The 25,304-nt window shown below is 35.3% G+C and overlaps 1 protein-coding gene across 1 annotated transcript; it reads right to left on the minus strand.

Moving 5' to 3' along the window:
* Window positions 1–1,022: 1,022 nt before the first annotated feature.
* On the minus strand, window positions 1,023–21,170 carry LOC108343138 (cullin-4). Its single transcript, XM_017581222.2, has 17 exons — window positions 20,833–21,170; window positions 19,744–19,859; window positions 19,277–19,623; window positions 18,234–18,414; window positions 17,920–18,042; window positions 17,545–17,832; window positions 14,879–15,004; window positions 14,625–14,726; window positions 14,476–14,529; window positions 3,375–3,481; window positions 3,227–3,287; window positions 2,993–3,124; window positions 2,743–2,880; window positions 2,554–2,634; window positions 2,348–2,428; window positions 1,790–1,870; window positions 1,023–1,378 (listed from the first exon to the last, which is right to left on the minus strand). The coding sequence occupies exons 1-17, from the start codon at window positions 21,062–21,064 to the stop codon at window positions 1,265–1,267; spliced, it is 2,364 nt and encodes a 787-aa protein (XP_017436711.2). The 5' UTR covers window positions 21,065–21,170; the 3' UTR covers window positions 1,023–1,264.
* Between the last annotated feature and the right edge of the window lie 4,134 nt (window positions 21,171–25,304).

The following is a 25,304-nucleotide window of genomic DNA, read 5'->3' on the forward strand; positions in this document are numbered from 1 at the left end:
GTATTAAATTCTAATTTTTAAAATTAAAATTGAATTAAATGTTTTTGAAATGGAGTTTATGAAATAAGAGATATAGTCAAATTAGCATACTTTGTCATGATTTAAAATTATTTAAATTAATTTAACATTAAGCAATACTATATGAAAGATAAAATAAAACTGTGAATTAAATTAGATAATACAAAATAAATTGTGGCATAATGAAAAAAAATGTAACTTAAAAGTGCTTTTTCAAGAGTGGGGTTCGATTAACAATTATATCTGACAATATTTCAAAATTAAAATGATTACGTATTTTGATCATAAAACACAGTTTACAATTGGAATAACTGAATCTTAAAGGGAAATGGACATAAAGATTGGGAAATGCATATCAGAAACTCGAGAGGATTTTATAGGCATAAAAGTATTACACCGTCGTTAATTAGAAATAATCCTTTGATGAGAAAAATAAATTAATACATGTAAAAAAATTGTATAAAAGATAACACATTGTAATTGAACAGATAATGATATAAGGAAAACTTTATACCGTCAATATATTATTATTTATTCTACAATACCTTCTAGAATCGTAATTTGATTTTCCTTATTAAGTTTTGAAGCAAACTAGCAATTAAACCTGTGTAATTTTATTGTCACCAAAAAGTAACCGAAAAATTCCAAAATAAATAGAAAATATCTTAAATCGAAAAGCAAAGACAGATATAAATCAAACATAAAAATTCAGAAAAAAAAAACCAACGGAAAAAAGAAAAAGCTGTTTATAATTATTTTCATTAATATTTTCGTGACAAAAATTATGAACAATAAATAAATTAATAAAACTGTACAAGCCATGCGAGCAAATAATTGGGTGTACAACAGGATTAAAATTCAATGTTGGCATCTAATTATATTTAAACTTCCTTTTTTTATTTTCAATTCTTAAACTTATAGAGCGACGAATGATGAATGAGTGTTAGAGGTGTAAGGGAAAAAAGCAATGTGGCACCTCAGTGAATGAAGTTAATGAGCAATTGTTTTGAATTTCTGTATCATTTTCCTGGAAGAATTTTGAATTTTGATCTAAATGAAAAGAAATTCAAAGGGTAGAATATGCTTTACAATTAAAGTACAGTTGTCCATAAATGAAGGGAAAGAAAAATAGAGGAGTGGGGAGAATCCGTTGTTACTGTACATAAATGACAAGGGAGTAAACATAGAGCTTTACCCACGTCATTAAACAAAAGAAACTTTAAAATGCGAAATGAAGTAAAATAAACTATGCCAGATAATTGTATATTTGAGGGTTGTTCTTGTCCCTCTCAAGATACTCCCTGTCAATTAGGCTTTCGATCCTTTTCTTCAAGTCCGCTGGTTTTATTGGAAATTTCAGCTGCTCACAGAAAAATAAATACTTCCTCAAATCAGTATTAATTATAAAAATCAGGTATAAAACAGTCAACAACAAAAAGTGATCACCAGCACACAACATAAGAAAGATATTTTACAATTTATCAGTAATTAATCACTGACGGAATTAACACTTATAAGAACAAATTAAACAATAATGAAATAATTTTTCCATAATTAGTTTCTTCCAATCTTTTTTTTAATTTATTCATAAAGTAGCTTTAACTTGTGAACTGACTTATTTCATTTTTATTTGTTTATGGAAAAAATATATATATTTGAACCGATCTTTAGCCTAGAATAAGAGTATAGCATAGCATCGTAAGACCAGGACCTACTAATGGGAATTCACATACTCCACTTGAATTAAATAACCGAAAGGTAATGTTGTCACCTGTTGGAAGAGTTCGGTAATAAGAAGGGTATGACTAAGCACTTTCCTAGTCTTCATTATCCTCACAATAGCAGCATCAACCTGCAGTGAACCGTGCCAGTAATGAAAATATGTTACATCGTAATTATCATTACATGTCTAGTACATAGGCATTAGCAACACCTAGGTAGCTTGGATAACATTGATTGTCTACTGTGCCCAAACAAGGTATCTTCCTTCGACAGTCAGTAATATTAGATATACGACTTCCAATATCTAAATTATCATTTCCCAATTTTGTGAACATAACCAAAAATCAAATATTATATTTAATCACAAACTTCATGACTTTTAAGGATATAAAAAAAATTAAAAACCTTAACATCTTTTCTCATTAAAAAAGGTTATGCTTCAGAGGTTTAATATTCATTCAAAGTGTAGACATGGCCATTCGTGAAAATATCTAGTATGACCACGCATGCGAGTTTCTTATTGATTTAAGGCCGTCATATTCCTTAGTGCATTAGTGTCCTGTAGTCTGAGCAAAGTATGGAGGGCTTTTGAGAAAAGAAAATTGACCTGATACTGACGGTCTTGGAAAACTCTTTCAGTGGTGCTTGTGTTCTCCTCGACTGTCTCCTTCAACTGAATTGCATTCACCTGCACTCCCCAAGACCATATTAGTTAGGAAAATAATTTCATAATCATCAGTTAGAGGTAAATGACAATTTGAGATTCACTTAATCTGATCCCTAATTAATTCTCCCAAGTATTGGGTATGGTACCTTTATACGGTACAGAGGAGCTGTAAATACGTCATTAAAAACAAATGAGTCATCATCCTCCACATCTCTACCCTTTGGCAACTGTTGCATATGTTCAACAAAAGGAACCAAAATTAGAAATTAAAAAGAACCTACAACTTTAAGAACAAAATCATACAATGGTTGTTCTGCAAATTATTACAAACGCACCTTTTGTAGGACACGAACTTTTCCACAGGCAAGTGATTGCAGAGTCCTTCTCAGTTCTTTGTCCTCAATACCAGTAGAGTCCTTGATATCTTGAAAACTTAGTTTCTCAGCATCATTGAATAACATCAGCACAACAGTCTGAAGCACAAGCAGACATACAGAATTAATAACAGAAAAATGCGTGCAACACAAGATAGACTTCTATAAAAATGAAAACATAAAATAAAATAACGGTTTTCAAGAGGCCAACCTGAAATAGGGAGACAGCCAGCTCCTTTTTCCCTTTAGGAAACTCAGCCTTTAATACACAGTGACCTAATGAATTTTGCCACATCAGACGTCTTCCACTGTACTTGCTTAGATAGAACTCTTTGAAAATATCCTGAAGAGAGAATAATGGAAAGAAGAGGACCGTGTCAAGGAAGTCACTTAAAGTATCAAGAACACCAACAGTTAAAAAGAACATTTATGGTGTGTGCTGAACCTGGTAAACGTTCAATTCATGAGGAAGTCTAACATCCATGGGTGGATATGTTGGCCAGTACCTAAACCCATCCAATAATTCCAATTAGATTCAATGAAAAAACAGCGTAAAAATTATCAATAAAAAAGAAAGGGAAAACGCAGTTTACCCAGTTGTCAAGACATGAACACTCATTTCAATCCCTGATGGGAGTTTTGTCCTAGCCTGAGATGACTGTTTGAAGGACTCATTTATTTCTTTAGACAATTCAATGTCCTGAATCAAAAAATAAAAAACGTTATAAAAATCAAGGGAGAGTAAAGCTATATTAATGCATGAAGTTTGTGAGATCATCGTAAAGTAGTTGTACAAAAACTATATGATCACTGGTAATAATTAGCTTTTAATGTTGAAGATGCAGGATTGTTCAGATTCATGTATCAGTTATAATTTTTTATATTCGTAAAGATTTTAATTTTGATCAACTCTAGAATATGCATAAATATACAATGTGCGGGATGCTTCTTTATTCGAGCATTTCACCACTATCTTAACTTTGTAACACTGCAGGTTCAATCCTGCTCAATTTCCTAGAGCTCGGCAATGCCACAATGGATACTCATCCAAGTCCTGAAGGCCCGATTGTCCACTATAAGCCACTGGTTCAAGCTTTTTGTACTGTTTACACCACTATTATGTTACTGGTTGTTGTGCCTCCTCTGGTTAGAAGAAATCTATATGTAGCAGCCTCTTGGGTTTCTAGCTCAAAGAGAGTCCAGCTTGGTTTGTATGTGTTTGTTTGATTGTCTATGTTGATGATAATCATTCCAGGAAATTATTTTGCAATAATTTCTCAATTGAAAGTTGCTTTGTCTAATCACTTCCTGTTAGATGTTAAGGATTTATTTTCTGTTAGTTGGGCTTAGCCCATTCTGTATTAAGGGCATTGGCCCTTATGTTTCACTATAAATAAAACTACCCTTAGTGTATTCAAAACACAAGGGGATATTTTCTCCTAATCCTCTCCATTTCTCACATGGTATCTAGAGCATAGGATTAGGTCCAGCCAACTCTAGTTTCCGGCACAACTCATCGCCGCCGCCGCCGCCGCCACTGTGGCCGCCGCTGTCGCCGCCGCCGCCTCCGCCGCCGCCGGAGTTCCAGAATTGACCGACGACCACATCATCGGCATCGTCTCGCCCGGGCGACCACCGTGGTACAAATATCGCAGCCAACGGACCAGTCACGCGCCTCCACGCGCCGCCGCCAGAATCGCCGGAGCCGCCGCTTCCCACCGCGCGTGACGGCGCGTCGCCGGAGAGTTCCGTCGCCGATCTGGACCGCCGTGATCGCCTCCTCGTCCTCTTTCTGGATCTGTGATCGTTGCGTCAATCGGAGCACTTTGGATTTTTAGGGTTTCTCCTTCTCCATGGCATCTTCCTCTTCTACGAACACTTATGTTGGTGGCTCTTCTTCTGATCCTTCAATATACACCAATTATGTGAATGTACACTTGTCTATTGACAAGTTAGATGACACAAATCATGCAACATGGGCGTCTGACATCAAACTTTGGTTGAAGAGTCAAGGGTACTTAGATCACCTTACTCAAGATGTGACTACTGCTACAACGGATGACACTTCCCGCTGGATGAAAATTGATGCTCAGCTATGCATTGTCATAAAATCCACCATTCACTCCTCGTTGAAACAAATGTTTCGATCATATGAAACATGTTCAGAAGTTTGGGCACAGGCGAAGTTGTTGTACACAAATGACACTCAACGCCTGTATGGTGTTTGTCAGGACCTATTAACTGTTATTGGTCCACGCAATCATGGTCCCATGGCCGAATATTTGGGTAAAATTCATGCCCTTCTTCATGATTTTAATGATATATTACCTCCTGCTCCCACTCCTGCTGAAGAACTGGAACAACGATCAAAGTTCTTCATGTTGTTGGCTTTATACGGACTCTCTGATGATATCTCTCATGTCCGTGATCAGATTTTGGGTTCTCCTGTCATACCCAACTTTACTTCTACTTGTTCAGCTCTTCTGCGTATACCGAGCAAACCAGTCACTGAGACATCTCCTCATATTGATGACTCCTCAGTTATGGCTATCCAACGTAATGATCGAAGTCGGCCTCGCAGGCAAAATAAAGGACGTGTTACAAAATGTGACCACTGTGGCAAGTTAGGCCACAAAATTGATCAATGTTATGCACTTCATGGACGACCTCCTCGACCTGTAGCAATGGCCAATTCTGAACCATCTGGAGACCCTCCTACTTCATCTAATACCGTAGAAAAACCTGCAATCTTTAACGAATTTCTCAGATGGTATGAGGATCGTCAGCACTCTAGTTCCACTACATCTGCATCTGTTGCACGTACAGGTACACCTTTTGTTGGTCTGACTCACTTTCACTCCCTCGGATCTTGGGTCCTTGACTCAGGCGCCACCGATCATATCACTGGTAACAAGTCCTTATTTTCTTCTTTGTCATGTCCGGATAACTTACCCTCGGTAACAATGGCTGATGGGTCTAGAGTCTCATCTCATGGTGTTGGTACTGTTGATATTTTTCCGTCCATATCCATTGATCATGTACTTTATGTTCCCGGGTCTCCTTTCAACTTATTGTCCATAAGTCGTCTAACTCGTACCCTTAATTGTGTTATCTCATTTACTAAAGATTCTGTTTGGTTGCAGGACCGGAGTTCGAAACACATGATTGGCACAGGATGTGAGTCTCATGGCCTATACCATCTCCGCCCTTCTCCACATGTTGGCGTAATCATGGAGTCACCATCCCTTCTTCATGCTCAGTTAGGTCATCCTAGTCTTGCCAAACTACAACAACTTGTCCCGAGATTGTCACAATTATCAAGTTTGTCGTGCGAGTCTTGTCAGTTAGGAAAGCATACTCGTAGTTCCTTTCCTCGTAGTGTCTCACAACGGGCATCGTCCCCTTTTTCATTGGTTCATTCTGACATTTGGGGACCTAGTCGTGTTAAGTCCAATTTAGGTTTTCAGTATTTTGTTACTTTTATTGATGACTACTCAAGATGTACTTGGTTGTTTTTAATGAAGAATCGTTCTGAGTTGTTTCCTATTTTCCAATTATTTTTCAATGAAATAAAAACACAGTTTGGGGTTTCTATTCGAACTCTACGTAGTGATAATGGTCGTGAATACCTTTCTCAATCGTTTACACATTTTATGGCTTCTCATGGTATTCTTCACCAAACCTCATGTGCTTATACCCCTCAACAAAATGGGGTGGCTGAGCGCAAGAATAGACACCTTATTGAGACAACTCGTACTCTTCTAATTCATGGTCAAGTACCCTCACGTTTTTGGGGTGACGCCGTTCTCACGGCATGTTATCTTATAAACCGCATGCCATCTTCCGTCTTAGATAACAAAATCCCTCATTCTATCTTGTTTCCTCAAGATCCTCTACATCCTTTACCTCTTAGAGTTTTTGGGTCTACTTGTTTTGTTCATGATTTTAGTCCTGGTCTTGATAAGTTATCTCCTAGGTCTCACAAATGTGTCTTCTTAGGATTTCCACGGTCACAAAAGGGCTATAAGTGTTTTTCCCCTTCCCTCAATCGTCTTTTTATCTCTGCTGATGTTACTTTTGATGAATCTTCTTTCTACTTTTCACATCTATCTTCGAGTTTTGAACCTCCACCTGTTACTGTTGATATTCCTATTTTCTGTGATTCTCCTAGTGATGCTCCACCCATTTTGTCTCCTCCTTCTTTGGACTCTCATTCACCACAGGATCGTCCTTCACCACCACCCCTTCAGGTGTATAGTCGTCGCAATCGTCTCCCTCATGACTCACTTCCAGTGCCGGTTCCTGTGTCTCCTCCGGCTCCAGCAAATGAGTCTGACCTGCCCATTGCCCTTCGTAAAGGTATACGCTCTACCCGTAACACTTCTCCCCATTATACTGTTCTTAGTTACCACAAATTGTCACCATCTTTTTATACATGTCTCTCATCCATTTCTTCTGTGTCCATTCCCCACTCTGTGGGTGACGCCTTAACTCATCCTGGCTGGCGTCAAGCTATGCTGGATGAATTAAGTGCTTTACAGAAAAGTGGAACTTGGGAGCTTGTCCAATTACCATCTGGAAAGTCTGTTGTTGGTTGCAGGTGGGTGTATGCTATCAAGGTTGGTCCTGATGGCACTATTGATCGTCTCAAAGCTCGATTGGTTGCCAAAGGCTACACACAGATTTTTGGTTTGGATTATGGTGATACCTTTTCTCCAGTGGCAAAAATGACCTCTGTTCGCCTATTCATTGCCATGGCCGCTCTTCGCCAATGGCCTCTTCACCAACTTGATGTCAAAAATGCTTTCCTTAATGGTGATTTGCATGAAGAAATTTATATGGAGCAACCGCCTGGCTTTGTTGCTCAGGGGGAGTCATCTGGATTGGTATGTCGTCTTCGCAAATCCTTATATGGCCTAAAACAATCTCCTCGGGCCTGGTTTGGTAAATTTAGCTGTGTTGTTCAACAATTTGGTATGTCTCGCAGTGAAGCGGATCATTCAGTGTTCTATCGCCACTCAAATGCTGGATGTATCTACTTAATAGTGTATGTCGATGATATTGTTCTCACAGGAAGTGACTATCTTGGCATCTCTAAGATGAAACAACACCTTTGCCATCATTTTCAAACCAAAGATCTTGGCAAACTCCGGTATTTTTTGGGTATTGAAGTAGCACAAGCTGCTCTCCATATCAGCTCTAACCCTGTCTTTCATGAGAGAACCAAGCACATTGAAGTTGATTGTCACTTTATTCGAGAAAAGATCATATCCGGAGACATCAAGACTGAGTTTGTTAACTCAAGCAACCAGTTGGCAGACATATTCACTAAGTCCTTACGAGAACCTAGAATTGATTATCTTTGTAACAAGCTTGGAACATATGATTTATATACTCCAGCTTGAGGGGGAGTGTTAGATGTTAAGGATTTATTTTCTGTTAGTTGGGCTTAGCCCATTCTGTATTAAGGGCATTGGCCCTTATGTTTCACTATAAATAAAACTACCCTTAGTGTATTCAAAACACAAGGGGATATTTTCTCCTAATCCTCTCCATTTCTCACACTTCCAAACAAGAGATCTTGGCAATCTAAATTACCTTCTTGGTATTGAAGTTACTCAATCAAAGAATGGGATAGAAATTTCCTAAAGAGTGTGCAGTAGACATTTTGAAGGAAACATGAGTACGTTAGATATAGACCCATTGTAGTCCCACAGATCTTGATAAAAGTTGTTACCCAAACAAAGAGAACCACATTTAGATCCAAAAAAAAAAAATTCTTTTGTAGTTGAAAAACTCATTTATCTTTGTTAGGATATTTATCCTATTTTATCATCATTATAGTGTGTCAAGGGTTACCCTATTTATCATGATTATATTATGTCTAGGATTACCCTATTTATCATGATTATATTGTGTCTAGAGTTACCCTATTTATCATGTATTTATTTTTATAAATAGAAGATTGTGAGAGGGATCAATCAAGCCCTCTAGAATTATTTTACAGTTTCAATCTTAAGTTGGTATCAGAGCGGGTCGATCCCGCTCTGGTTTCTGTCTCGTAATATATATCTGTCCGGCGCCACAGTTCTTTGTCGCCCGCCACTGTCCACCGCTGCCCGCCGCCGGCCACCGTCAACCGTCGGCCACCGTTGTCCGTCGCCGGCCACCGTCCGGCCGCCGCCGCCGCCGACCACCGTCGTCCGTCGCCGGCCACAGTCCGGCCACCGTCTTCTGCGTGTCCCAGTATCTCAAACTCATGAAGCGCATGAACTAGTGGAACCATCTGTCATGGTTGCCACACGAGGACGAGGAGGACGTGGCACTAGAGGAGGAGGACGAGGAGGTCGGGGACGTACTCAATGCACATATTGTAAAAGGATGGGTCATACTCAAGAGAATTGCTACTCCTTACATGGTTTTCCTTCCAAATCTGCCAATATTTCGAAGACTGAAACTTCCACTTCGAAATCTGAAACCTCCACTTCTATGTTTTCTGAGGATGAATATCAAGAGTATTTAAGGTTAAAGTCTAACAGCTTGGCACAACCATCTCAATCTCCCAATACATCAACAGCCTGCGTTTCTCAATCTATGGAATGTCAAAATTCATGGGTAATTGACTCAGGTGCTTCTGATCACATTTCTGGTAATACCTCTTTGTTCTCATCTATTTCCTTTCGAGAAAAACCTCATTTCATAACCCTTGCAAATGGATCTAAAACTTCTTCCAAAGGAGTCGGTCATGTTTCTTTGTCTCCCTCCCTCAATCTCAACTCAGTCCTTTTTGTCCCTAATTGTCCTTTTAATTTAATTTCTTTAAGCCAGTTGACTAAAATGTTAAATTGTTCAATAACCTTTGATCATAAATCTTTTGTTATACAGGAGCGTGGTTCGGGGAGACAGATTGGAGAAGGATATGAAGCTGGCGGATTATACCATTTTGGATCTCGTCCAAGGATGTCTTGTGTTGCTACTCCTAATCCTAAAGTGCTACATGATCGACTTGGCCATCCTCATTTGTCCAAATTAAAAAAGATGTGTCCTGAACTTAGTGGTCTCCAAACCTTAGAATGTGAGTCATGTCAATTAGGAAAACATGTTAGATCTTCCTTTCCTAAAAGGTCTCAATCAATATGGAATTCTAGTTTTTCCATCATCCATTCTGATATATGGGGACCTAGTCGTATCTCTTCTTTTGGTTTTAGATATTTTGTTACCTTTATTGATGAATATTCAAGATGTACTTGGGTTTATCTTATGAAAAATCGTTCTGAATTGTTAGCTATCTTTACATCCTTTTTGAATGAAATCAAGAATCAATTTGGTCAAGTAATCAAAATATTAAGAAGTGATAATGCAAAAGAGTATTTCTCATCCTCCTTTTCTGCCATCTTGAGTTCCCATGGTATCTTACATCAGTCTACTTGTCCTCATACACCACAACAAAATGGTATAGCAGAACGAAAAAATAGACACTTGGTTGAAACTGCTCGTACCCTTTTGCTTGGTGCCCATATTCCTGTCCATCACTGGGGGGATGCCATCTTAACTGCATGTTATCTTATTAATAGGATGCCCTCCTCCTCTCTTGATAATAAAGTCCCTTTCTCCATTTTGTTTCCTAATGATCCTCTCTTTTATACATCTCCCCGAGTGTTTGGCTGTGTATGTTTTGTTCATGACATGTCTCCAGGTCTAGACAAACTCTCCGCTCGCGCTCTCAAATGTGTCTTTTTAGGCTATTCTCGACTTCAAAAAGGATATCGGTGTTACTCTCCTGAAACTAAAAAGTATTACATGTCTGCCAATGTCACATTCTTTGAACAGACTCCTTACTTCTCTCCATCTGTTCAAGATGTTTCTATCCTCCAGCAGGTCCTTCCTATTCCAATGGTTGAGTCAAATAGCTCCACTGTCTCTGTCATTCCAAGTCTTGATCACAATCCTTCTACACCTGTTTCTCCACATACTGAGATCATCCCACACAGGGCCCCAATGGATAGTCCACCTCCCCAAGACAATGGTGAATCTCCTACTTCAGATTCTTCTCCCTCGTCACCTCCTCCCACGCCTCCTGGTGCAAATGATTCAGCATGGCCTATTGCCCTCAGAAAAGGTACTCGTTCCACTCGGAACCCTCATCCCATTTATAATTTTCTAAGCTATCATCGATTGTCGCCCTCCTATTTTTCTCTTTTATCCTCAGTGTCCTCTGTTGTTATACCCAAGAATGTGAAAGAAGCACTTGATCATCCTGGATGGCGACAAGCTATGATTACAGAAATGCAGGCTCTTGACCACAGTAATACTTGGGAGCTGGTGCCCCTTCCCCCAGGCAAAAAGGCGGTTGGTTGTCGATGGGTGTATGCAGTTAAAGTTGGCCCTGATGGTGAAATTGATCGGCTCAAAGCCCGACTTGTTGCAAAAGGTTACACTCAGGTTTATGGTCTTGATTATTGTGACACTTTCTCTCCTGTAGCCAAGATGACTACTATTCGTCTCTTCTTTGCCATGGCAGCCATTCGTCACTGGCCACTTCATCAATTGGATATCAAGAATGCCTTCCTACATGGTGATCTTGAGGAAGAAGTTTATATGGAGCAACCTCCTGGGTTTGTTGCTCAGGGGGAGTCTGGTATGGTATGCAAATTGCATCGATCTCTATATGGCCTCAAGCAATCCTCACGTGCTTGGTTTGGAAAGTTTAGCTCCATTGTTCAAAAATTTGGGCTAAAACGCAGTGAAACAGACCATTCAGTTTTTTATTGTCATTCTTCTCTCGGGAAATGTGTTTACTTAATAGTATATGTTGATGATATTGTCATTACAGGAAATGATGTTGTTGGAATATCTCAACTAAAAGAGTACTTGTGTAGACATTTTCAAACCAAGGATCTTGGAAGTCTCAAATACTTCTTAGGCATTGAAGTAGCGCAATCAAAAGATGGAGTTGTAATCTCCCAAAGGAAGTATGCTCTTGATATATTACAAGAAACAGGCATGATTGATTGTAGACCGGTAGACAGTCCCATGGACCCAAACCAAAAATTAAGGACAGAAGAAGGTGAATTATTCTCCGATCCAGAGAGGTATAGGAGGCTGGTTGGCAAACTGATTTATCTCACTATTACAAGGCCAGATCTATCCTTTGCAATTGGAGTGGCTAGTCAGTTCATGCAGGCTCCATGTGTTGACCATTGGAATGCTCTCATTCGCATTCTAAGGTATGTAAAGAAGGCTCCCGGGCAAGGATTGTTATATGAAGATAAAGGAAGCATTCATGTCTCTGGGTATTGTGATGCAGATTGGGCAGGTTCACCTATTGATAGACGGTCTACAACAGGATATTGTGTTTTTCTGGGAGGAAACATTATTTCATGGAAAAGTAAGAAACAAAATGTAGTAGCTCGATCAACCGCGGAAGCCGAGTATAGGGCAATGGCATCACTAACATGTGAACTTATATGGGTGAAACAATTCCTTCAAGAGATTAAATTTTGTGACATCCATACTATGAAGATGTATTGCGACAATCAAGCTGCTCTCCACATTGCATCAAATCCAGTGTTTCACGAGAGGACTAAACATATAGAAATTGATTGTCATTTTGTTCGTGAAAAGTTGTTGACCAAAGAAATATGTACTGAGTTTATTGGGTCAAACGATCAACTCGCAGATGTATTGACCAAGTCATTAAGGGGTCCTCGGATTGAGTTTATTTGTTCCAAGCTTGGTACATATAATTTGTATGCTCCAGCTTGAGGGGGAGTGTTAGGATATTTATCCTATTTTATCATCATTATAGTGTGTCAAGGGTTACCCTATTTATCATGATTATATTATGTCTAGGATTACCCTATTTATCATGATTATATTGTGTCTAGGGTTACCCTATTTATCATGTATTTATTTTTATAAATAGAAGATTGTGAGAGGGATCAATCAAGCCCTCTAGAATTATTTTACAGTTTCAATCTTAAGTATCTTATAACTATTAGACCTGAAATTTCTTTTGTAGTTGTAGAGAATCAATTTATGCAATCCCCAGGATGAAGTGGATTGTATTCTCAGGTACATAAAAAAGGTTACTTCACAGGGAATGTTAGATGAAGATAACTGGGTACTGTAGTGCAGATTGGACATGGTCTTACAGGATTATTGATATACACTCTACTATGGGGTACTGTGTCCATTGGTGGATATTCTCTCACAGGAAAGTTAAACAAAAATGTTGCTTGATCTAGCCCATAATATAGAGCTAGGCTAGTTACAAGCAGACTTGCTTGGACTACTTTCAAAGTTGAAGTTTTATAACATTCAACAAATGAATTTGTATTTAAATAATCAGGCAGCCCTTCACATTACATCTAATCCACTATCTCACAAAAGGACCAAACATAGCAATTAACTGTTACTAAGTTCATGAGAAGATTCTTCCCAAAGAAATCATTACTAAGTCTTAAAAATAAAATTATCAACTTGCAGATATCACAACAAAACCTCTTAAGGACCCAGATCTAGTATACATGAAGTTATACTTACAGGCCCAAATTCATTCCAACTACCATGCCTGATGGATTGGAAGCAACTTAGCTATTAACTTTAATGTTCAGGATACATGAATGTTCAGATTCATGTATAAGTTAGAGGTTTTTCATCTACTGCTCATTAATATTTTTAATCGTAATTAGCTCTAGAATGTTTATATAAATACATAATCTGCCAAGTGTTTCGTTACTCATAGCATTTTACTAATATCATAGTATGCAACTAAACCCAAGCACACAATCTAATATATGAACTTTCATAAAGAAAGATACTATATCTTTGTGCTATGCATGCTGTAAATGCCTATATGACAGAATGAAATCCAAAAAATAATCTATGCATACTATTTCAACGGCATAGATTTTATACATGCAAAAGTACAGATTGCGAGAAGAGTAATTTTCTGAACCTTTTTGAGTGTCAAATATTGTTTATTGCCTTTTCAAATTAGAATTACGATAAATTTAATAAGCAATAGGATTTAGTTGAATGGAGTGAATAGTTTCCATGGATATTCACAAGTCTATGCACATGTTTTTATAAACTAAATTCTAGATAAAAAGGCAATAACATATTATAATTGATCCTATATCAAAATAACTAGGAAAGCTTAAACCACGGTCCTCTAATTACAGAAACTAGGAAAGCTAAACATTATAATAAATCATCTAATGCTCAAGAAGACAAATAATAAGGCACCAATCGTTTATAATCAAGAATATCAAAGTTTACTATATATATATATATATATATATATATATATATATATATATATATATATATATATATATATATATATATATATATATATATATATATATATTCTCTTATTAGGAAGATTTTTATTTATTCTTGCATCCTATCTTCATTATCAGAAGATGACAAATTTCTTCTACTAATTATATTGATTCCGTTGTCTCAATATAAATAAAGCACTCATTGTCTCATAAACACACGGTTTCAGCTCCATGTCTCTTTTTTTTCCTATAGTTTAACAATAATCAACAATTTTGATAACATTAAAAAGGAATTTACAAGTTCTCAATGTAACCAAAAAAATCCTAACCACATTCAAATTCTCAATGAACCTTTTAGCCAAATAGAGATAAAGGAAAAAATGAGGTCTAATTCAAAGATGTGTACCTTAAACATCCCTTCTAGTTTGTTAGTGAACTGGCTGCCACACTCGGTCTTCAACTGTATTAACAAAAGAAAACGGTTGATATTAATAAAACTTGTATGAGAAACCATTTGACTATTTCAAAAATTAAAAAAGAAAGAAAATCCCTAACCTTGGAGATCATAGATTTCTCAGCATCAATAGAAGCACTCTTTCCTAACAGTAGTCTTTTAGCAAGATCTTTCTTATAAAATGCCTCAAACACATCCTTGCCCTTTAAAAACAAAATGTCAAGTAATCTTGCCAATATCAGTATGGAAGAGAAAGATCAATACAGGTGTATGATAGCATGATGGCCACAAACAAAAGAATACAGCGAATAATGTGTAATTGTTAGCTACTACACCAATGAAACATCAAACATACCTGTATGAACCTGAATAAAACCAGGACTTTATCAAGTGTGCCCTCTAACTCTTCTTCTGAAGTTCCCTTGTTACCTGCACGAAGTTTCTCATCCAAAAACTTGGCAATCAACTCTGCAGGCCGGTTCTGGCGAGGGAAAAAAATAGGAAAGAGTTAGTTGATTGCAAATCACACGTAAAAGAAATCCCACACAAGTGTAAAAAATAAAGACCTAACCCTAAAAGCGGAAAGCACATCTTCACAAGCCTCTAATGGAAAAAAGATAGTATGATTAATCAACAGCTTGCCCAAATGTAAATCACACGTAAAATAAATCCCACACAAATGTAAAAAATAAAAACCTAAGCCTAAAAGTGGAAAGCACATTTTCACAAGCCCTCTAATGGACAAAAGATAGTGTGGTTAATCAATAGCTTGCACCGATACTCAATCACCAGAATGGGAATGGCCAAAATTGGAATTTTGAAGTTTATATCACGAGGTAAAAGATATGCCAAGCCTTTTGAGCTAGCAGCAGGGTGAGAAACAAATAACACAATGAATTTGCTTAGCATTATATATGTAATATTCAAGGAATTAATACAGTAATAATGGTTTCCTATGCTGTAGTGGTTTTACATGATTATGAAAAGCGTTATGTACATGAATGTTACACTAAAAGCCATTAGTTATAGAATTATAAATATAGAGTATGATCTATGCTATGAAATAGCACTCTCCTAATAAATTGTATAGGATAAAATAATGGGAAGACATGCTTTATTCAATGCCGGTGTTCTTTATTTACTTTTGCTGTTTCCTCAGAAAATGGTAAGCTAGCAAAGACAATGAAGAGTTCCCATCGTTGGTCTTTCTGCTAACACCCCCACCAACCAGGGCCAAGGGCTAGATTGACATGAGCCCTGGGGGCACTTAATTTAGGCACTTATGCCACCTCATCTTTTTCTAGGAGATCCGTACAAGTCACGTTTCATCTCTTTCCTGAGACAGTACACTGAAATGTTACGGATTCATAGACCTAACATACCTCTCTCTATCTTGGTATGTTTCATCCAATATACAGTTCAGAAAATGAAAAACAATCAGAGAATACAAGTCCAAACAAACCACCCATTTGGAGAGAGTTTAATCCAGGAGGTGAGCATAGAGTGCAACAACTACCACGCATGAGGCAGTTGTTGTAAGAAGTGTGGCAGTTTTACAGACAGAATTTTCATAATGTAGAGTGCAATAACTAATGTCAGGCAATTATGCCAGGATTTTAGGATGGTGTAGAGAGAAGAAGCAGGGAATCAGATTTGTTGTGTATGGTATTCTGAAATTTAGGCTGGAAGTCACTTGTAATGTATGGCATTCTGTAGGAGATTTATGCTCTGGATGAGCCTTGGCCCAATATTTACTAAATAAGGTCTATGGAGGAAATTTAGCACCCTGTTTGGGATTATTATGTAACAGTGTGTAGGGTATGTACTGTCCCCTTGAGTATATTATTATGCTAAACTCAAAAGGCTTTAGCAGAAAAAGAAGTGTTTCTATACCATTGTGCACTTTACAGCAATTCTGTCAGTTGGTTGGAGTCGAATGACATATATGAGAGGATATTTTAACGTTATAGCTACACAATAGGCTTTTCTCTTAGCATTGAATCCTTTATCCTGGGACGTGGTGGCAGTAGAGAAGGTATTTCAATTCATTCATGTGGAAGTCATGTATGGGATTGATCAAGGTTACTACACCCATATACACCAATCCCAGATAAGAGTTGGAGAAAGGTCTCTGAGAAAGGGTGAAGAGCATCTCAGTAAAAACAAGGAAGGCTTGGACGGTGGCCGAAAACCTAAAATAAATATTATGGCTGATGAATCAGGCAAGGGGTGAGGAATAATATTTGTAGAAAGAAATCAATTTATAAGGGAAAGCTTATAGAGCAGTGGGCTTAGACCATGGGATGCCTTGTAACTCCTTCAAGCATTTAGTTTGGATAATGTGCAAAGAAATTGGAATGCCTTGTAACTCCTTCAAGCATTTAGTTTGGATCTTTTCTTACAGGGGAATTTCTCTTTCTCATTCCACTCAATCAATGACTCTACTTTCTACGATATTTTCTCTTTTTAGGACGATGTATACTAAGCACTGATATACATGTTCTCCTTCCTATTAATGTATTTTTTTCGTTGAAAAGTATATTAAAGTCACTGTTACACTGCTATAACATATAGGAAGGAAGGAAAGGAATTCAATGGCCTGAAGAAGATAATAGCTTTATTGATCTTTCCCGTAATGGCATCTATCATTAGCAGACTCCGGCTTTATAAGGCTATAGAATGTATACTTGAGGCCTCCTTCTAAAACTATTACCTTACAGTTTGAAGATTCTGTTATTGAAGACAGTGTAAGCTGTAAAGCTACAAACTTGGAAGTTTGAACAAAAAAATAAAACAGCTTTGAATAATTTAAAAAAACTCAAAAATCAAGTAATTCAACTATCTTTTACAGACATTATGTTTGCACGAATAGGATTGCCAGTCACGTAGACATAATCATATAGTAGATAAGAATTCTTATTTATGCCCATATTAGGTTGAGATATTTCCAGAAGACTGGTTGGGGCTTTCTATGTTGGGATATTTACTAAACGGAAACTAACACAACAAAATGAGAAGTACCTGACGAAGATTGATGAGGTGCTCAAATGAATCTTTGATGGTGTTACAGAATGCTTCATTCTTGGAAAAGCTTTCTTCCCATGTTGTGTCAAGAGAAGCCTTAAATTCCAAAAGGGATGAAACCATATCTTTATCCTTCTCCTCATCCAAAACAATGCCCTGACCAGTTCTCCTGATGTATGAACTAATTGCCTGCCTCAATGACTCAAGGGCATTGACCCTTAAAAAGAGTGAATACATTCTCTGAAGGTCTTCGATACGATTCCCATCCATAAGCATTGCAAAGCCCTATTACAACACACAAAATAAAACTTTGAGCAATGAAAAACAACAAAAAGTACCAGCTCAAAATCTAGTAGTTGACGTGATCAAAACCTTATCAAGGATGGCAGGTATATGACGTTCAAGAAGTTGTTTTTCTGCTGTTGCTATCAATGGCTTCCTAGTACTTGCATCCAAGTAGATCAAGCATCTTTCATGCTCTTCTTGCAATCTTATCTGCAAAAGGAGCACCCAAAAACATCTGTGCAGTAAGTACACAACATGGACAAGGGAAGAATTGACAAAGAAAGATAACTTTTATTAGCAGATAATACTCTGATATTGAACGACATAATCCATTTATTAAATAATTACGTAAATAACAAAATCCAATAAAATAATACAATGGGCTATGGAAAAGAAAACACCTCCACATGCTTCAAATAATCTGGAACATCTGATTGCTGCATGTATTTCACACCTTCAGCAGCATAAAATTCAGATGTGCATTCAAGGAATGGCTTCTCAAAGCTTTCTGCATAAATTCCCAGAGCAGTAAACATCTTCAAAAGATGGTTTAGAAGGGTTCTATCCACCGCTTCACCTTTTCTGAGAAGACAAGAAAAAATATGTAACGCATGACAAAAGGATCTTACAGCTAACTTTCCTAAACTGAATGAGAAAGTATAATTATAATAAGAAAATGACGCCTCATATTTATGCAATGAATCTAATATGCTAAGAAACCCAACCGTTTGCACACTACTTATACAAAAAGTTGCAACAGATTTAAATAAAATAAATAACAGTTGACATTCCAATACATTCTGATCAGATGCCCAGTTGAAGTGATTACATAGGTCAGTATTTGTTGGTCATCAAAAATGTCTTATGTGGTAATCCAAGAATACACAAACTCATCCAAAACAACTAAGGATCTTATTTTAACCCCTCTAGATGTCTCCAATCCTAACCGTTCATGAGCTTATGTGAATAAAAAGCAGCCATCGTCGGTCACTTTGCTAACCTGAAAATTAAATGCCCACTCCCCTGAAACTATATGCAAGTTTGAATATCCAATCCCACAAGCAAAACATGCCCGATTAATATTCCTCCTCATTAATCAAAAGCAAAATTCTTAGAATGATAACGGCAGAGGAATGTGTTTAGTCCTGAATTTAAATAGAAATCAAATTAGTAATTGCAGTTTGGAAAATGATATTTTGTAATCAATGATATCACTATTGGCAAATATATTCAGCATGTATGCATTTCATTGAATACAACAAGTTAAAGGAATGGAGGCACAAAGATTAAAACATAAAATAAAACCAAAGAGAAGAGCCAAGAAACTCTCCATCGCAGCTCACCCTTGCTTACATGGAGAGAAGTATGGATCATTTAAACAGGCAGCATGTATATGACAGATTTCCAGTCTTTACAAATATTGAGATTGCAAAAAAGGACTAACCTTTCACTTTCAATCATTCGAAGAAGACCAGTAACAGTTTTGTGTTCTACTTCAGGAGACAATGAAAGATGTTTGCGGAAAAGTTGTAAGCCCATGTCCCATAATGACCGTACATTTGCCGTTTGTTTCACATAGGTCCTGTCCAGATACAAGGCTATACCACGAATCATCAACATTTGGTCACAAAGATCCTGCCAACATCTCTCAACTAAAGAGAGGAAAACAACTAAATCTGGGCTCTGGCCAACCAAAGACTGCAACGCTGCAGATATATGTGATTCACACTCCTTCTCTATTCGTTGATAAAGATTTCCACCCATTTTATAAAGGCAGAGATCATTCACAGCCTACAGAGATTATAAGTTCACATGAAATACCAATCTGCTAGTCAATGATAAATATTCACATGTCTAAATCAACAGTGATAGCAATAATAATGACAATAACTCAAGAAATTCCATTATTACCTGATAAAGCTTCTCCAAGTCACAGGAGTTAGGTTGCTTCAAAAATATAGCACAAATGGCAGACTTTAGTTTTGCCCATGTATCCTCCTCAAAATTTGTGGGCAGTGTTGGCTTAGCTACAAAGGAAAAACAGAAAAGATGAAATAGAAATTTAGAAGCCATCCTATTCATAAGCTAAAAATTAGATATTATTTATATATGCTACAACGTCAATGGATTTTCAACAGAAGAGAATGAAGATAGAAATAAAGGCTAAATAGGAAAAACAAACACACGGCACAGCCATGTTTAACAGGCCTATTCAACATAATAACAGGACAGACACGAGGAACTTTGAGTTTCAGACACGGAATCTAGAGAAATGTAACCAAAAGGGAACTCAAAATTAAATAAATAACATCATACAAGAGATGAGTTCGTAACGTAACCTACCATCATTATCTTGGAAATGTCAGCACAATATCGTGCCAATAAAACTCAAAACCACTAGGACATGTCAGAAAAAGACAATGGATATCATCAACATATATTAACTCGATCCAGATTCTCGTAATTTCTTACAGCAGAGCTTTACCAGCAGCATCTATAAAACAGATTATCACGTATAGAATTTATTAAAGTTCCCTTGTCTAACTTCTCGCAAAGCTGAAGTGCATAAGTTAAGTTCAGCTTCCTATCTCCTACCAGGATAAGTGTTTACCGAGAAATTCATCGCCACTAAGACCATTATCATCTTACAACAAGAACCTGCTTTTACTTCTCCTAGGGGTTTGAAACTCAGACTCGCTAAGTTACTAATCTCCGGCACTATAGACTCGCTAAGTTAGTAGAAAGCAGGAGGAAGCTAAATAGAGGCAGAAATGAAAGCTGGAACAGAACGAATGTAGAATCTTGGGAAGCGGTTTGGGAACAATTACAGATCAGAAGCAACAATTAAAGTGCAAAAACCTAAAATTAAGTAACAGAAATGAGCGAGCCAAAATTGAAAAGAGGGAAAGGGCGTTATGGGGGAATAGGAGGGAAAGAGAGAGAAACCCTCGAGATAAGAGAGGAAGGGTTAAAAGCGAAGTAGAATGAATCGGAAGGGACCTTTGTGGAGCTTGATGAGGAGCTTCTTGGCGGGTTGGGGCGGGGTGGCTTTCTTGCGGGAAAGATTGGCGGCGCGGGCATTGGGGAGATCGTCGTCGAGAGGCATGGAGGAAGAGTCCAAAACGGCGTCGTCGGAGGGGGCGCGTAGGAGGAGCGACTTGGCCTTTTTCATAGGGGGTGGCGGCGACGGGGAGGAACCAGCGGTGCCCGACCGTTTGGTGGGGAGAGACATCAAATGGAGAAAGAGGAAGAGAGAAGGGAGAGTGATCAACACACCATTGTGTTTGTTTGGCTTTGTGTTGTCACCCAAACTATAGAGAAGAGGAAGAAAAAAAAGGAAATAAACAAATATGATTATGAAAATGGGTTAAAACGCAAGTCGGCCCTGATTCGTGATAAATTAAATAAATATGTAAATTTTAATATCGATTAAGAGTGAACTTGATCTATTAATAATTCAATTTTTACGGGGTGAATTGGTTTAGTTCACCCATTTATACAAAAAAAACTTATTTCATTTTTAATCTTAATCCAAAACACAAACAAATTTTTATTTTTTGAAATTTTAGAAAAAAATAGTTTACCTAATTCATTTATTTTTATTTTTATTTTTATTTTTTATTTTTATTAAACATTTTCATTTGATATGGTAAGTTATAATTTAAATTTTATTTAGAATTATAATTTAATTTTTAGAATGAATGATTTATTTATTATCTAGAAAATACAAAATTTTAAATGAATTTAAATTTTTTATATTTTGGTTATATATTAAAAAAACATTAAATTAAAGAAAAATAAATGAATTTTTAATTAAATAAGCACCTGCACCCTTCCCATGCGATAGGTTATCCCAACGCATATCTTTTTTTTATTAGGTCATATTTTAATTATTTATTTTTATTGTCCTTTTTGAAATATTTAACTATTATTTAGAGAACAAAATTAAAATTAATGTTTTAATAATATGGAATTTACAAGATTTAAATAAATGGGTTTTCTTTAAATGATGTAGAAAAAAAAATTTGTAAAAACTAATATAAATGGATTTTCAGAGCAAATTTTAAGATATGTTTTTTTGGAAGAGAAATGATAGTGACATATTTTTGGAATATATGTTTGTTATGGGCCAAATTTATTAGGAGTTACACGTGTTTAAGATTCTTGTTTATTATTTAATAAATCTTATAATAGGTTAAAATGTTAACTAGTAATTGAAAAAAAAGTTATGTTTGATCCTTCTTATTATAATAATAAAAAATTGGTTGGAAATTTGGTTCTTTTATTTTTTATGAGTGGAAGGGATTAATCCTAAGTACTTCCTTTCAGTTCCCATTATTAAAAAAATACTATAAAGATATTTTTCTTATTTTTTTAAACAATAGAATAACGAAAATTGTTTAGAAAATATTAATTTTGAAAATATAAGTATATGGTTAGATATTTATTTTTAGGATATGTGGGTAACACTAAATATTACGTGAAACATTAACTTATAATAACATTAAATATCATTCTTAAAAATATAAAAAAAAATTAGAAATAAGAATTAAAATTTTTAAATTAATTTTTTACTTTTTTAATAAAAGCTAATAAAAACAATTGTAACTATCTTAAAATTTTGGTGTTAGGTAAAAGTCTCATAATAATATATATATATATATATATATATATATATATATATAATGTAAAAGTAATTAAAAACAAATGTTTAGAGTTTTTAAGAAAAACTTTTGCACACATTCAAACTTACAAAAGAATTTTAACATGTGTTAATATATTATGATGAGCACTAAAATCAAAATAACGTATTAAGAAATTTAGTATAACTTAAAATTTGTACACCTAATTTTGTACGATAATAAATGATGTAATATTAATTTTTTGTACAAAAATTATTTTGTTAAGTAACAAAGAAAATAAATTATTTTTCTAAAATATGAAATTAATAAGAAAATAAATTATTTTTCTAAAATATGAAATTAATTATTTAAGAAACCGTAAACTATATTTACTTAAATAACAACCATCACCATAAAACAATTACCTTTCCCACATAAAATGAACAATAACTGATAGTATGTTCTATTTGTCTCATTCCAATGAATGAGTATATTTTCTATCAAATATGGACAAGAAAGAATGAGAGAATGAGTTTATGAACACTATATTAGTTATCCTAATAATAATAGGTGGTATAATAATAATTAAACCATATGTTCTTGAAGAGAATATTTGACCATCAATTAACTCCTGATCATCCAGAAAAAGATGTTATAGTTCATGCAGAGCACAAGTCGTACACCCTCTGCACTTTGATAAAAGAGTTCATTTGAAAAATTATTAAAAAAATTATTGTAGGAATTACTATGCTATATTTTTCTCACTTCCATGAATGAGTATATATTATACTCAATTATGAATGACAAAGAAAGAGAGGAAGAAAATTGATTTATGAAAAATAATAATAATTAGTATCAATGATAGGATTTTTCATGTGTGATATAACAGTAATTATACTAAATATCATGTAAAAAACATTAATTTAAACACATAATTTTATATGACAATTGAAAGACTACAAAATTTTGTATAACTTCAAATTTGTAGATTACAATTTTTGTATGACATTAAATTTTGTAACCTTAAATTTTTGTACAAAAATTATGTTTTAGGTAACTAAGAAAATAAATGATTTTCCCAACTAGTATGAAATTAATTATTTAAGAAATCCTAAATTAGATTTACTTAAATAAACACCATAACTATAGGACAATTACCTTCCACGGACAATAGAACAACAATGATAGTATGCTTTATTTGTCTTATTCCAATGAATAAATGAGTACATATCGTAGGAAATTATGGATGAGGGAGAGAGAATGAATTTATTAAAACTAATATTAGTTATCCTACTAACAATGATAAGATAACTATACCAAAAATGCAAAGATGGTGTTGTGGCTCGCACATGGCACAACATCAATCATTGAAAATGCACTTGATAAAAAAAAATTCATTAGAAAAATTATTCTAGGAATTACTATACAAAAAATAAAACAATAGAAAATGACACATATGGCGGACAAACGATAGTGGTGTACAAAAAACTAAAATCAAAATAAGATAAAATTTTATAAGAAAATTATTATACAAATGGGGACAAATGAATGAAAAATATTTTTATTATTTATTTATTTAATCGGATAAAATTGGGTGACGGCCTTAATTATTGGTAATGCTTTTGATGAAAGAGTTTAATAGAAAATTGATTCTATGAAAGGCACTAAAATAAGAGAGTGCAATTATGTTTCGTTTATAATGGTTGGGATAAACTTAAATTTTAGGATTTTATTAATAATTTTGTTTAAATATTATTTTATTAGTTTTTGGGTCTAGTAATATTTAATTTGATTTTATAGAGATAAAATAGGGATACATATGATTTTTGGTTTATTTAGGTACAATATTATATTTATGATAGATTAACCCAATTTTATTTTTAGGATAGTTAATATTTTATTTTTAGATTTTATTTTTATTTCCGTAATATTGTAAGTGTCACGGCTATTTAAAGCCTTCCATTAACCATGAATAATAAAACTCAATTTTAAAAAAATATCTGAGTGTGTATCGTGAGATTTTATTAACAATAATAGAGCAAAACACAAAACTCCCTCATAAACTGAGATGGATCTTCTATCCTTCCTTGTCATCAACATCGAACTTGCTCTTTTCATTAACAATTAGGTTCTTTACTTTCTTCATGACTAATATCTCCTTTGCTTCAATCGTCTTTGAAGTAACCTTGACCCATTTCTTATTGACCTTGGTTGACTTCTTACTATCCGGAATCATCTCTTCATATTCATGTTTTCCTTTTGTTAATATCTTTTCCATTTCGGCGACGAGCATATGACTTGAATTCCTAATCTCTAATAGCAGCCCGAAACTTCACATCTCCTCCTTCTCAAGAATGACATTGTTGGCTTTTCATGTAATCAAAACACACTTTTCAACAAATGGTGTTGTTGTCGGGATCAAAGACGGATCGTCTTGGAAATCATATTTATTGTGTTGTACATAACTTTTGTAAAATAATCATTGCGTCTTTGTTGTTTGCAATCTTTTGATTCATTCTCATCTCCAATTTACTCTAAAATGTTCCTATCTAAAATAAATATGCTTATGAATTTGAATATGGATCTTGAGAATTTTTGGTATTGCCTATGTGGATGAATAGTAGGATAGTAAACTGAAGACTTTATTCACGACATTGTGTATGATTTAGTGAAAGACTTATAGTAGGTTCAACCGTCTTAGTTTAGTCTGTTTTCCTACTTTTTGGGGTTTTATTATTTTTATCATGTGCATTTGTGATATGATATACAAGTTTTTACATTTAAATGGAATAATTCATTGCAACATGAAACCATTGGGTGCACAAAAGTACATGATGGTTTAGTTTCTAA

This window comes from Vigna angularis, chromosome 6, assembly GCF_016808095.1.
Source record: "Vigna angularis cultivar LongXiaoDou No.4 chromosome 6, ASM1680809v1, whole genome shotgun sequence".
Lineage (NCBI taxonomy): Eukaryota > Viridiplantae > Streptophyta > Magnoliopsida > Fabales > Fabaceae > Vigna > Vigna angularis.

What these genes read in the sequence shown, in the direction of transcription:
- LOC108343138 (XM_017581222.2), bottom strand. Translation starts at nt 21,064, where the DNA reads ATGTCTCTCCCCACCAAACGGTCGGGCACCGCTGGTTCCTCCCCGTCG. An exon ending in CCTCATCAAGCTCCACAAAG is followed by an intron (nt 19,860 to 20,832) that starts GTCCCTTCCGAT and finishes TTTCCTTTGTAG; the next exon opens with CTAAGCCAACACTGCCCACA. An exon ending in CTCCTCTGTACCGTATAAAG is followed by an intron (nt 2,429 to 2,553) that starts GTACCATACCCA and finishes TGGGGAGTGCAG; the next exon opens with GTGAATGCAATTCAGTTGAA.